This window comes from Rhyacophila brunnea, unplaced genomic scaffold (genome assembly GCF_057557595.1).
Source record: "Rhyacophila brunnea isolate RB1 unplaced genomic scaffold, BYU_Rbru_1.0 scaffold_3, whole genome shotgun sequence".
In the NCBI taxonomy this organism is placed as follows: domain Eukaryota; kingdom Metazoa; phylum Arthropoda; class Insecta; order Trichoptera; family Rhyacophilidae; genus Rhyacophila; species Rhyacophila brunnea.
Genome location: NW_028232965.1, coordinates 44,669,511 through 44,683,168, shown reverse-complemented (window position 1 = coordinate 44,683,168; position 13,658 = coordinate 44,669,511). Strand labels below are relative to the sequence as shown.

Here is a 13,658-nt window from a genome sequence, read left to right as displayed (position 1 = left end):
TGTTTTCATTCTCAGTAGAGAATTAGAGTAAATACCTAAATATCGGTTTTAATTAATAATTGTTAAAAACAAAAAGTAATAAACGTTATGTAGTCGTTTTTTATAACTACTTGACAATAACTTATATACTGCAAAATATTTTCCATCAAAAGAAGTCAAATAGAAGTTTTTAAAGATATACTTTGAGTAGGTTAGTTCATATTATTATATGATGTTGAATACTACAATAATGACAGTAATGTAGTGAAGAAATGTTACAGTAGTAGAAATATTGCTGACACACTCAGGCTATGAGAAAATCACATATGTAGCCTCACCGAGAATTGAAGCTGGAGCTAGAGATTGAGATAGCGGTACTATCGGTAATACCCAGTATTTTTCGATACCAAAATACCGGTTTCAAAAATCTGACCATACCGATATACTCGGTATTAAAAGTGAAAACAACATGTATAAATTAACATAAAAGGTTTCCCAGGACTGTATTTTTGTCGGGTTACGCGATGTCTAGTTTACTTCCGTTGCCTTTCAACGCAGTTGAAGACCAGCAATGACACGTGTTATAAACTATTAATATTTTAAAGATACTTTGATATTATATATGTATATTGGTAGATACTTCTATTTTCCATATATTTCACGAATCATCAATACCAAACATTCCATTCAAATTATTTTTCAAATTCATATTAATTAGAAGTCACCTCTTTTCATATTATACAATCCTTGGTTATTGTGAACACTATAGTAATCATATCCATAGTTTTCTATTCTTTTTAAACTGAATAGAATATTTTCATAAAATAATCAACAGTAATAATAATAATATTAGACGCCGACGGTGGCCGCGCGGCTTATGCGTTGGACTATCATGCCGTGGGTCCCAGATTCAAATCCTGGGTCTGGCAAGTACACATATTGTTTTTCAATTAATGTGTGAGTCAGGGTATGGACCTAATAGGTTGAGCAAGTGGCTGACATCCATTTCTCGTAAAAAACAAAATCTGTTAATACAAACCTCTATTCTGTGGAGGCCCATATGATCCTGTTAGGATCGGATATGGTTGGAAAAAAAAATAAAAAAATAATAATAATATAATAGTACAACATTTGAAAAAAGAATAATTTGAAAAAGTGATGTACGCAAGTATACTCGTAATAGAGCGAAGACGTATTATTTAATCGAATACAAATATTTTATATGAACATTATAATATAATAATGTTGAAAAGAATCTAGAATCATGAGAAAGGATAGAGAATTATAATGCCACCAGTATCTTTCCTACAGTTTTTTAGATCTATATCCTTAAAATATGCCAAAATATTCATGTTACACTTTTATATGGTACCCCTACCCTTAATGTTGTTGGTATAATAATAGGGCTATGAGACCCAAAGAAGAATACGAATAACAATAAGATTATCTCATATCTACCACTCAAGATGTTATTTCTTTAAATTCTCATATTATTATATTTTACAATATGACTACAACCGTATTGAAAGAGTCTTTAAATATTTTACTCAAATTACTTAACGGAGAACAGTTTATTTTTGCCATTGTTCCTTAATTATTACTCGATTATTACTTTTATAATATAAAAGAAAATATATCACTGATAAATGGCAGATAAAATTACCGAAATCTACTTTTATCATATGAATAAATCTAATTTAGGGTGGCACAGAGATTAGATAAACTAAGTCAGGAGAAAGTTGTTAGGAAAAGCAAAAAACTAAGATTTATTTTCCGAAAAATCGTGCGTAACGCAACCAACATCGGAAGTTTCCTTTGATAAAAATAGCATTCAACTGATTCGATCACAAGATATTTTTGTTACAGTAACGTGACCAATAGAATAATATATGCAGATTATTCGTACATATTTTCCACACTTATTCCACATTTAATTTTTTTATATTTAACACAAACAATATTTAATTAAAGCATTGTGTAGTTATTTTCGTTATAATGTTATTTGTGATTGTTAATCAAATTTATGACAATTCTATCGTCCGCTTGATGGATATATACTAATATTATTATAATTGGTTGAAAAATCTACATTGCAATAAGGGTATATATATATGAAGAGATACTTTGTTCTATTGACTCTTGAGTCAAACATATTTCTTTATTCTGGAATAATTATTATTGATCCAAGTTACACTGTACACTGTCATAAACGGAAGGATTAGAATGAATTTGATAATTTACGATTGATATTTTAATTGAATTGATCTAAATATTGACTGGTAGACTTATGATTGGAAAGTAATTAAAGTCTTATAAAGCCAATCCTTTCTGTTAGTCAGTAAGTTTTTTTTTGTGTTTTGTATGTTCGTCTGGCTATTAAATGATTTTATTGCTCAATTATTACTTTTGAAAATTATGCCTATATCTTTACTTATAAGTCAAACGACATTATGTCAGCACACGTTATGTTTAAATTCGCATTCATGTATTTGACCTATTCTTCTACAGTGCCAACATTATTATTGACATATTCAGTAAATGCGTTAAGCTAACTAGAATACTTATATTATTTAACATAATATTATGTAGTTAAAGTTTTTATGTGAATACATATATAGAATAAATAGATTTTTACTTATCGAATTTATTATAAATCTGTATTTTATGGATTATATAGAAATTGTTTGTAGTAGTCATTAAAATTACAAAATGATTCGGTTTTTGTTGGAACGTTTGACATCCGCAATATAAAAACATCAACCAACTGTCAAATATGTTATTTAATTTAATAATCAATAAATGTGAAGATAAGTCAATATGTTCTATACGAATGAGAAAGTATGATGGAAAAAAGGATAGCATTATTGAATTTAATGATGTGTTTTGCCAATCGTTATGTTATGCATTGAAATCATAGGTTTTAATTTTATGATGTAACACCGAAATGGCTATCGATTAAAAAAAAGTATATTTATTATTATCATTATTACATTTTGGTAATTAAACAAAACATGGATAAATTAAAATATCCTCCAAAATTATGTAGTAATGAATTGGAAAAGATTTGTTTTATAATGAGTGTGTAAATAAATAAATAAAAAAAACGTAACGCCACCCCTGATAAATGGCCAATAATCTCACTGAAGAAATGCTCGTTGACAGTCTTTTTCAGGCCGGATGTTCGAGTAATAAAGATAGGAAAAAGATTTTCTTATAAAACACCCTAATAAGACTTATGCCGTTGAATGACTATAATTCAACCTCTTAAATGGGTAAATAAAATATATTTTCTTTTTATTAGATTTATGTTATTACAGATTTTGTAGAAACGATACAGATGCAACTGTGGTAGTGCATGTGATAAATAAAAATATTTAATATAACAAAAAACAAATCGGCTACCAGTTACTAGATGCTAAAAAGTATTTTTATGTTGTCCTATTTTCAATAAGTGATACAACTCTATTATGAAGCTGAAAATATTTAAAAAGTATACAACTCATGTGACCTTGTTCACTGTTAGTAATCATTTTTACTAGTAACAAGCAATCGCAACCTTAATTGCAAGAAGATAGGTACCTGCCGTATTTTTAACATTGAATTGTGAAGTAAAATTTTTTTTCTAGCCCGCTTTTTTGATTTATTTAGTTTTCCTAACTTGAGTATATATATATACCTATTATATATCATATAATTTATAATACTACAGTAGTCTATGAGGCCCAATAACAATAGTTTAGTTAGTAGTAGAAATGAAATAATAACAAGCACGCAGAATTTGATAAATTTACGTACATATAAAAGATACATTTTTAGTTTTATTTATGTAATTAAAATGAGTAAATTGACATATTTAATTAAACATAATATACTTGAACTCTACTGGAGTTTTAAGTACATTGCATAAATAGATTAACGTAAACCGTGCTCTTTTTGTAGGTATATAGTTCAAAATTATAAATATAAAGTTAGTTAGGGGCTTAATAAATAAAGTTTTGTAGGTAAGATATTAATGTATTTATAATGTCATAATTTTTTTAGTTGCATAAAATATTTTATATGATATTAATATAATTAATTTTGTTCGGGAATTAAGAATAAAACGACATTAATATGTCATACCTCTACCACAACGCGCACTTTTGTCTGCTTTCTTATCCATTGCTTTCTTAAAACCGTTTAAAATTACGACTTCTATGTTATATTCGTGAAGATATTATAATTGAATGTGTTATATGACTATTTTGTTAAGATGTATACTGTGGAAATATTTTCTCTTTTATATTAGATTAGCGTTAAATATAGGAAAAAACACGTCTAAGTAGAAAAGATAAAATGAAAGAATGTTGAAGTTTAAAAAAAGCGAGAGCGCGTCTATGAGTATTTGCATAGTACAAAGATGTGGGACAATTATTTGAAATGGCCTCAAAGGTAGGGGTTTCTCAGGAAACTGAGGTAAACAATCGCGCTTTGCGCTCGCCGCGTCAAACTTTTTTTTGCGAATATTTTGAAAAGTTTTTTTGTTGTCGGTAGTTTATTAAAAATTGAAAACGTTTTGTTTTGCGGAAAAGGTAATAACGCGTTTCAGTAGAAAGTGCTCCTGATTAAATATTCTTTTTGCGCAACTGTTCTAGCAAAAATTCTGCACGGAACCATTAAAAGTAATATCAGATTTTTTACATTCGCTCTGTTTATTTTTGCTGTTATTTTGAGAGCGCTCGGAGGCTTGATAAGAATAAGTGCTTTTGCTTACTTTTGTACTGGATTAAAATAAATATACATAAGTTTTTGAACCGAATATATTAAGAAACGAAGGTAAATTTTACATCAAGTGGAAGTGTATTATTACTTTCATGAATCGATACATCAATCAGTACTAATCACATGGCTAAAATAATAATAATAATACAAAGTCGTACGGAAGAAAATAAAATATAAGGTATCATTTTATCTAAGTATGCAGTGTTGAGCAAAAGCATTGACTGTATCCCATTAATACTTTGGACGCGGAAGACGCGCACGGCGCGTAATGGCCAGGCGGCCGATCGATGTAATTAACGTGCATTTTAAAAGGGGCAATTAAAATCTCATTATCTCTTCAGCAGCGAAAGCGTTAATTGTCTAGATTCATGAATTACATCGATGTTTACCGTTGTACAAAACTCTCAATTATGTTTTGGTATCTTCAATATAAAAATGAAATAGCCATGCTCAATTTATGTGTACTATTTATTTAAGTCAATTGAAGGCGATTCTTTAAAAATATATATGTTAGAAATGCGTCAATTCCATTGAGCTACTTTACGAGCTGTTTGTTGGCGAATTTAAAAGTGGGCGATTCAGCTACTGTGATTGTGATGATGACACACAAAACTTTCCATTCGCTGAGAAGCCACAAACCAGCGAATATTTTGACAGAACGTAGTTCGTTTTTTACAGGGAGATTGCTACTACGCTCTACTGCGCAGACGCAGTAGGCCCACACGCCGGCGTGTAGCGTGTAAAGTTGACCGGCTTTCAACTTTTCTCGGTAGATTGTTTATAATCTGCTTGTTAGCTTGTTCAATGATGACACTGGGCGAATTTGCAGGCATATTGTAAATTCACCAACAAACAGCTTGTAAAGTAGCTCAATGTAATTGACGCATAACGGACTTTTAAAGCAATTACATTCTTTCAGTTGCTTATGTTAGGAGGTGGTAGATAGTACATATACGAAGAAATATATATTGACAAAAATACTTGACAGACAAGAAAAGATGTATAACACCAAATCTGCAGGTCTCACCGCAACAATAACTTACTGGATTCGCGAAGTCTCACAAAAATATACATGTAGCCATTATCAACCAATGCGTTTATATGTATTGTGTGTATTTAAATATATTTTTATCTTTATAAATAATATAACAATTATGGTAATGTCACTCAATATTATTATTATATGTACTCACTATGACAAAACTGAATTTAAATTTGTCCAAAGACTATTAAAATCGCCCGGTATCCGAAATGACAATAGCAAGGGCTAACTAAACAAAGTAACAATAAGATACTGTCAAACCAGACTTATCTGGTATGACTTTGATGGTGCTTTGGCGCGTTATATTATTTTGGTTTCTTGTTAAGCTGTCAACAATATTAGATTGAAGATTACATATATATTTGTATGAATACTATGAATAGTATGAACATTTGACTGTGAGGGTTTTTGAAACCAACTGACATGCATCATTATATTTTTTATTTTATATTGTTTAAGGCAGATACTTTTTTAATTATTGAAGTTACATGTTATGATGTATTCGGCTAAACTTTTATACAAGTGGGCCAACTGATGCAGTATTTAAAACAAAACTTACCTGTGTGTATGTCATCCAGCAACAAGGTTCAACTTGGTTTGCATCCAGACCCCAAAACTCCAACTCTTCCTCAAATAGGGGCCCACAAACATCCGTTGGATAATGAAGTTTGCCAGTCCTGAAAAAAAAATTTTTTTTGTTAATAATTTTTAAACGTTACATAATTGAAATTAAAAAAAATACTTTACTCGCTGCCTTCTGACTACTGTAGCTATTGAGCAATCAACCCAAAATTACTTCTTTAAACATTTTATCCAATACCCAATATGATCTGGGAGTATTCCAAGTATCCCCCAAAAGGTAGCTATATTATTTTAAATTTAAATAAAGAAAATCACATTATAAAATTTATTTGATTATTTAAAATTTTGTTGTTACGTCCTTGTACTTGAAAATATATTTCTGTATTCAGGACTATCTAGTCTAAAGGATCAAATTGAAATGATTCTGATTTATGTATTGAAATTTTTCATCATTATTTTTTATATGCTTACAATTTTGCGCAATTTTTTTCGTTTATTTGTAAGTTAAACTTTTCATGAACTACCAACTTAATTTGAGAGTAAACTCGTAAATGGACAATAAATAGTTTCATGAATTCAGTGGAGTTATTTCATGAAGATAGTATTAAACATTTATCTAGTGTAATATTAATTGTACCTACTATCTACTTTATGATCAGTTATCACAGTAAATTTCAACATAATGTTATTATCCTTTCAGAGTACTCTAATTGTATATTATGTCCTAAGTAAAAATGGTAAACTTTTATATGAAATTAAAATAATCAATTAATTTTAAATAACATTGTCCATTAATTAATACTGTTAGATCATGGTATTCGATAGAAATTTAATTTATATTATAATTAGTTATATATACATTTTTAGTGGGTTTCTCCTTTTGCATCTTAAGGCTTCGATATTATGGTAAATATATACCTGATTAAAATTTTGAAGAAAACCTTTTTCTATAAAAATTTATCTTCAATATAATATAAAAGAGAAGTTAAAAGAATAAGAAAGGTTATATGGTGTCATGATTAAGTAAAATGTCCTTGACTAGTATAACTAAAAATATACTAATTTAGTGCAATTAAACATTAAATGTTACGTGAAATAGTAAATTTGCAAATAATAATATGTAAGTTTTCATTTTTTTTATATTGCATTTTTAAAAAGTACTAATAAATTTGCTTATTATTTAACGCTTTAAAAAAATATAAAAATGAGATTATTCAAAAACAAGATATAAAAATACCCCCAGACATTGCAGTAGTAATGGATATTTTTTGTAAGATACCTAGTAAGAAGTTTATTATTAATAATTATTGAGATAGTTGAAATAATTACACGGTTGTTATATTAATCAATCATAATTCAAACAATAAAGTATCTTTAAGTGGGCAAAATATTTTTTGTCCTATTTGACTCTTGAAAATTATTGACTTGGTCAATTATTAATAGTGCGTATTAAAAGCATACATGATCTTTGAATATTTTGATTTCATAAATCCAAGAATATATATATAAAAAGAGCATTTATAATAATTTAGTTTAAATAAGTGATGAATGCTTCAAAATTGGTACCAGAAAAAAATATTATTTATTATTATTTATTAACTTAAATAACAATATTTTGATCTGATTTACATCATAACACAATACTTCGAATGTAAATTGAGAAAGAAAACTTCTAAATGGCTACAAACAGAAGCATACAATGAACGCAATATAGGTAGCTGTTATTAAAACAAAGCTAACATATTCTTCAGAAATACACCTTAAAGCAGTACACGATTGCTACGCTGACGTAGAGCCAAAATCATGCATATTCATGTCGAGCCGTCTACGCCAAAGCTCTACGTTGCTACAGACCACTTTTGTCGCCACTTGAGCTTTTGGAAGGGGTATTGTTTTAAATACTTTGACTCAAGTATTCGCCACACAGCGAATTGGCACACATAAATTTGTAATGCTATTAATATACATTGAAACGAAAGGAGTACATTCTAATTCTGACTTAGATGGAAACTCTGATTAGCGAGCTACTATGGAAAGGTTATGAAATTATTTATAATTGTGCATTTTTATGGCAGCAATTAGATAAAATTGTAATTAAACTATAGCAATTATACAGCCAATGAAATGAGGTCGTTGGGATCATTAACATTAACTTATGTTGTGTTTATGTAAATTGTTGAAATACGACAACGATGAATGTAGAAACTTTAGCTGTAAGAAGTTGACTACAAAAACATCATATTCGACTATGTTTAAATTTTAAAATGATAGTATAAAATATTTTAATAAACTTTTTTTTAATTCAACAAATATCGTTCACATGATATAAGAATGTAACATGTTTAATATAAATAATATTAAATTTGAGAGATTGATTTGTGAAGTATGACTACCGAAATGTACATTTACGTTAACAATGTGTGCTGGGGAAAAAAAGATATATAAAGAGGAAAGGGAATATTTACCTAGTTTTATTTGAATTGGGAAGGTAAAATTTTTAATGATGAATGTCATCTAAGCGAAACATGTGTCACAAAGCAGTTTTTTTTAAATATAACATACACATTTTTCGTTTTACGGGTGTGTGTTATGAATTTTTAATGAATGTACGATTCATTTTTGATTAATTACGTTTATTGGAAGTAATTCAATTCTGCCAATTGAAAAGCGGTTCCTCAGTCATTCTTTTTAAAAAACAAACTACTTTTTCGAGATTCATAATAGTCATTTTGATGCAATAGACCGCGGCTCAAAATGGTATTTGTTTCGGTCGAAAATAAAGTACTTCATCACCAAATTTTTCGTTGAATACGGCAAAATTCAAATTTTCTATATGCTAAGTTCTATCGTGCAAATATATATATATATACGTAATGCAAAGTGGAGGGTGATTTGAGTAGCAGATATGTAACTATTAAATTAAAAATAATAAAATGTACGTCTCGTCTATACAACATATATTTTTTCTTTTATTGCTTTATTTATAACTTTCAATAAATAACTCAAAATTTTGTTAGAATAAAAATACTGCTTCTATTCGCTCAATTGTCCATCAAGTGGTAATAATATATTAATTATTGTATTGTAAATTTTATAAACTAATTATCAATCAAATGTGTCATGTTATCAAATATTGTTTAATTAATTTTGTGATAATATATTAAATGTGTTATTCTAAGTGTTTATTGCTTTATATTTCTGTGTTATGTTAGTAATTAACAATGTTTGGTTTTAGTGTCCTTTTAATGAGGTATTATGAAATATTAATAAACAATTGTATTCATTTTAATTACAGTGCCGACTAGACGCTCATGATTTACGACAAGCTTACCTGCGCAAACCGATTTGTATCGGGAAGTCCATGTGTATGGACGGGAAAACGGAAGCTCGCACAAACCGAAAAGCGCTGTAAAAGTCTATACCGCACAAGCAAGTCGCTGCCATCTAGGCGGCGCATAAGTGTTATTGACATAGTATTATTTGATATGATACTTTAATGTATTGATTGATTGTATTTGTCATTCTTCGAATTTTTTTATTATAAAATACCTGTTGTGTTGATTATTCGTTAGTTAAAAATGTCCATCTTAGGTGGACAAAATTGGTTCAGATATTAAATAAAAATACAATACTATAAAAACAAATTGTGTTTTATTAAATTAAATTAATAAGATATTATAATATATCATTATATCACAACACTTATGCCCACTACGGATTGTGAAAAATTAGAAAATTAATAAATTGGGCGTTATTTAAATTATGTTGTACAACACGGACTTATATTGACAGTATTTGAAGTAGTAGGTACAAAAAAACCTTAAAGAATTTAAAAAATTAAAAGCTTCGCTTTAACAGTATCTCGAAGTGAATATAAGAAAATGCATGGCAACTTTAAAATGTAAAGGATGTAGATACTTTGGCAAGCTACTGCAAAAAACTTTAAAAGTAACAATACTAATATTATTATGTAGAGTTATGTAAGCTCACCGAACCGCGTTTGTTCCCTTACAGAAAGTACTCAGAGTGTTAACAAGCGAAACATGAAACTCACATTGAAAGTTACTTTGCATTTTCTCGGTCGCCTAATTGTGATTGCATTTTGGTAGGAGACAACCGTTTCTTGGGAATTCAAGTCTCGTGTTTAGTATTAAAGAGATCGTATAAAAGCTAGACTTGACTTGCGAATACTAAACTAAGAAGATAATTCGAATATCTTGCATGTAAACATTATTAGATAAATATAAATTAAACAGAGTGTTTAACTATGGTTCATTAATAGAATAGTTGCAGGTTTTATGTTGAGGTCCGGATTAAATTTAAGCAAATTAACTTATGTCAGTTTTGATAAAAAAAATTATAACTAGTTAATATTTTGATCTCTTAAAATATTAAAAATATATTTTTTATAGAAATAAAAAGAGTCTTAATATACATAATATTATATTACTATTGTTAATAATCACAAAACTCATAAGAATACACATAATGCCGCAACCGTAATCAGTCGTAATGGAAAAATCTTATTGTGTTTATCGTAAAGGGCTATCAAATAAGAGATATATATTATTATATACTGAAGATTTCTCTTAATAATTTGATTGTGTCACGAGATGTATGGAATGTTGCACCATCTTGTTGGAACCGCATATCGTCCTGATAAAAATCTAATTCATGCCAGAAAAAAATCAGTAATCATATTTCCGTAGCGTTTTCTATTGGCAGTAGTGGCATTGCCATTTTTATTAAAACAAATACCGTCCAATTATCCCTTCAGACCATAACCCACGCCAAAATGTTAATTTTTGTTAAGGTGTTTTAGGAATAGTATGTGAGTTTTCATTACTCCAAATGCGACAATAGTACTTATTTACGAAGTCATTTAACCAAAAATGAGCTTCACCGCTGAAGACGGTTTTTCATGAAAATAATGGGTCTATTTCAAGTTAATTTAAAGCCCAATCAGCAACATTTTGAAAATGATCGTTCAATTTAAGTTCTTGTGTTAACTGTATTTTATATGAAGCATATTCCATATAGTGCTATAAGAAAGACCAAGATCTTGGAAATGATGCTTAATTGATTGTTCTAGATTTTTATATATACTTTGATTCATAAACATCAATATTTTCAATAGTACCCGTGTTTACGTTTTTGACGAGGCATAAAAATTACCATTAGACTCAATTTTTCCAATTAATTCATGAATATTAGGTTTTGTAAATCAATTATTTTAACCATAAATTTGACGTAATACCCGAAAGTGGCTCGAATAGATTCATAATAATTGTTGTAATAACTTTTAACAATTATTAACAATTATATGCTGTACAACTATGTATCTTTCCATAATGATTTTCCAAACAATACTGAACAGAAATGTCAATTTTGCGGGAATTAGAAAAAATGGCTGTTATGACGTTTTAAAAAAGCTTTATTACTAATTTCATAACCTTTAAATTATTGGTTGAAAGCGACGATAGTTTAAACGAATAACCCAACTTTGAGGCATTCGAAAAATTTGCTGCGTCATATGGAGGACGGAATAATTCCGATCCCTCCTTAGATTCATCACTTTCAACTCCTGACTCCTCTGTTTTGGCAGAGTTTCAGTACAGGGTACAGAGGACACGTCATGTCATTAAAGATAAATGACGGCAGAGCAAGTTAAAATTATTTTTATTTTCTAAAACTTTTCCTTTAAGCACTAAGGTGCATGGTGGCTACATCAGTCCCGTGCAGCATTTCTTCGGAACAAGGAAGTGTGGCACTAAAATCTTTTCATTCTGATACGTTTATAGCGTCATGGTAGGCAGCCGTGCACAAACCCCGGCTGCATATACATGGCGGGTGGAGATGGGGAAACTCAGATCAATCCAATTTATTGTGTGTTTTTTTTTTTTAAATATCTTTTCCACATTTTATCAATACATATTAGTAATGTATCCACGTTGGCCTGATGATAAAGCGGTCATTTTTGTATAAATACGAGACTCAATTTGTTTTTGGTCCATTGCAAAGACTCAATATGTTGAACAAATGGGCCAACAAGTAATATTCGTAAAAAATCTGTTATTAAAATCTCCACTATGTAGATGTCCATAATATGCACCACTTTAGGATCGAACATTATAACTTACTTTGATTGATAATGACATACAATACAATTAGTATTGTATAAAAGTGGAAAAATTTAATTTGCCTCAAATTAATGGCTGGAAAGTTCAATAATTGCGAATAATACCTTTTCATGAACGTTACATTATGTTCATTTAGTATATTAGTAATAAGTATTAAATAAATATTAATGTGCACAGTGCTTAGACTAAAACCAATTCATGCGGAATAGTATAAAGCTTAGATCAATATGAACTTAAATTTAAATTTCAGAAAGTCGACAGTATTAATTATTTAATAATTTAACTGATGTTAACATGCTATAACTGTATGTAAAAGTTTTAAAACAAAATATTTAATTCAAATAAAATGTAATAATTAATATTGCATACAAATCTATCAAATTAAATCTAAACCTATAAAATATAAAATTAGAGTGCGATGCGTATCCATACTCAGAGTATAATGCTGCGATTACACTATGATTACGTCACGTGTTGTCATGTGCTGACACGGCAACACATTTAGTCTATAGTTTTGTTATTCCACAGAATATTTTGAATGATCACTATATCCATAATATATTCTATTATGGAAAGTGTCAACTCTAATTTATTAGTATATTAAATTATTATTCATTGATCATGGTATTATCAATTAATTTTAACAGTTTCTTAATGTTCGTACGCTAAAATTACTTGCGATATCGCATGCATAGCGATGGGTTAAAGTCAAACAACGTTATCTACAAAAAAGTGTTTTTTTTTAGATAGCGATACTTTAGATTTGCGGCTACATAATATTGTCAAACAACGTTATGTCAATTTTTTCTAGTTTCTTCTTAAATCGCCAGTAAAGTTTAACGTTTACTACATAAAGTTACTATTGCTTAATATCAAAAGATTGTATAAGCTGTTAGCGTTGTTGTCGCAAGAAAAAACAAATTATCAAATAACGTCAGCAGCTGATAAAGTTTTTTTGACACAAACAAAATATGTTTAAAACTGCAACGCTTGAGTCTTATGCGCTCTTAGTGTTTTTTGATGCTAATGTTGGTAACATGAACTGTGCGTTGTTCGTAGCGAAGCAAACCTATCTACATTGACACCAGCTATCAGTTTCGTACGATAGAGTTAACAATAAAGTTCGTCATTTGCCAAGAGAATAATATACGTAT

General features: G+C 28.9%; 1 protein-coding gene across 1 annotated transcript in view; it reads right to left on the bottom strand.

The window, feature by feature from the left end:
- Positions 1 to 13,658, bottom strand: part of LOC147068400 (potassium voltage-gated channel protein Shaw-like) — a 418,216-nt gene that overhangs the window by 131,431 nt on the left and 273,127 nt on the right. Inside the window, exon 6 of the mRNA XM_085952982.1 lies at positions 6,342 to 6,459. Coding sequence (XP_085809108.1) covers positions 6,342 to 6,459 — 118 coding nt within the window. The remainder of the gene's footprint in view (positions 1 to 6,341; positions 6,460 to 13,658) is intronic.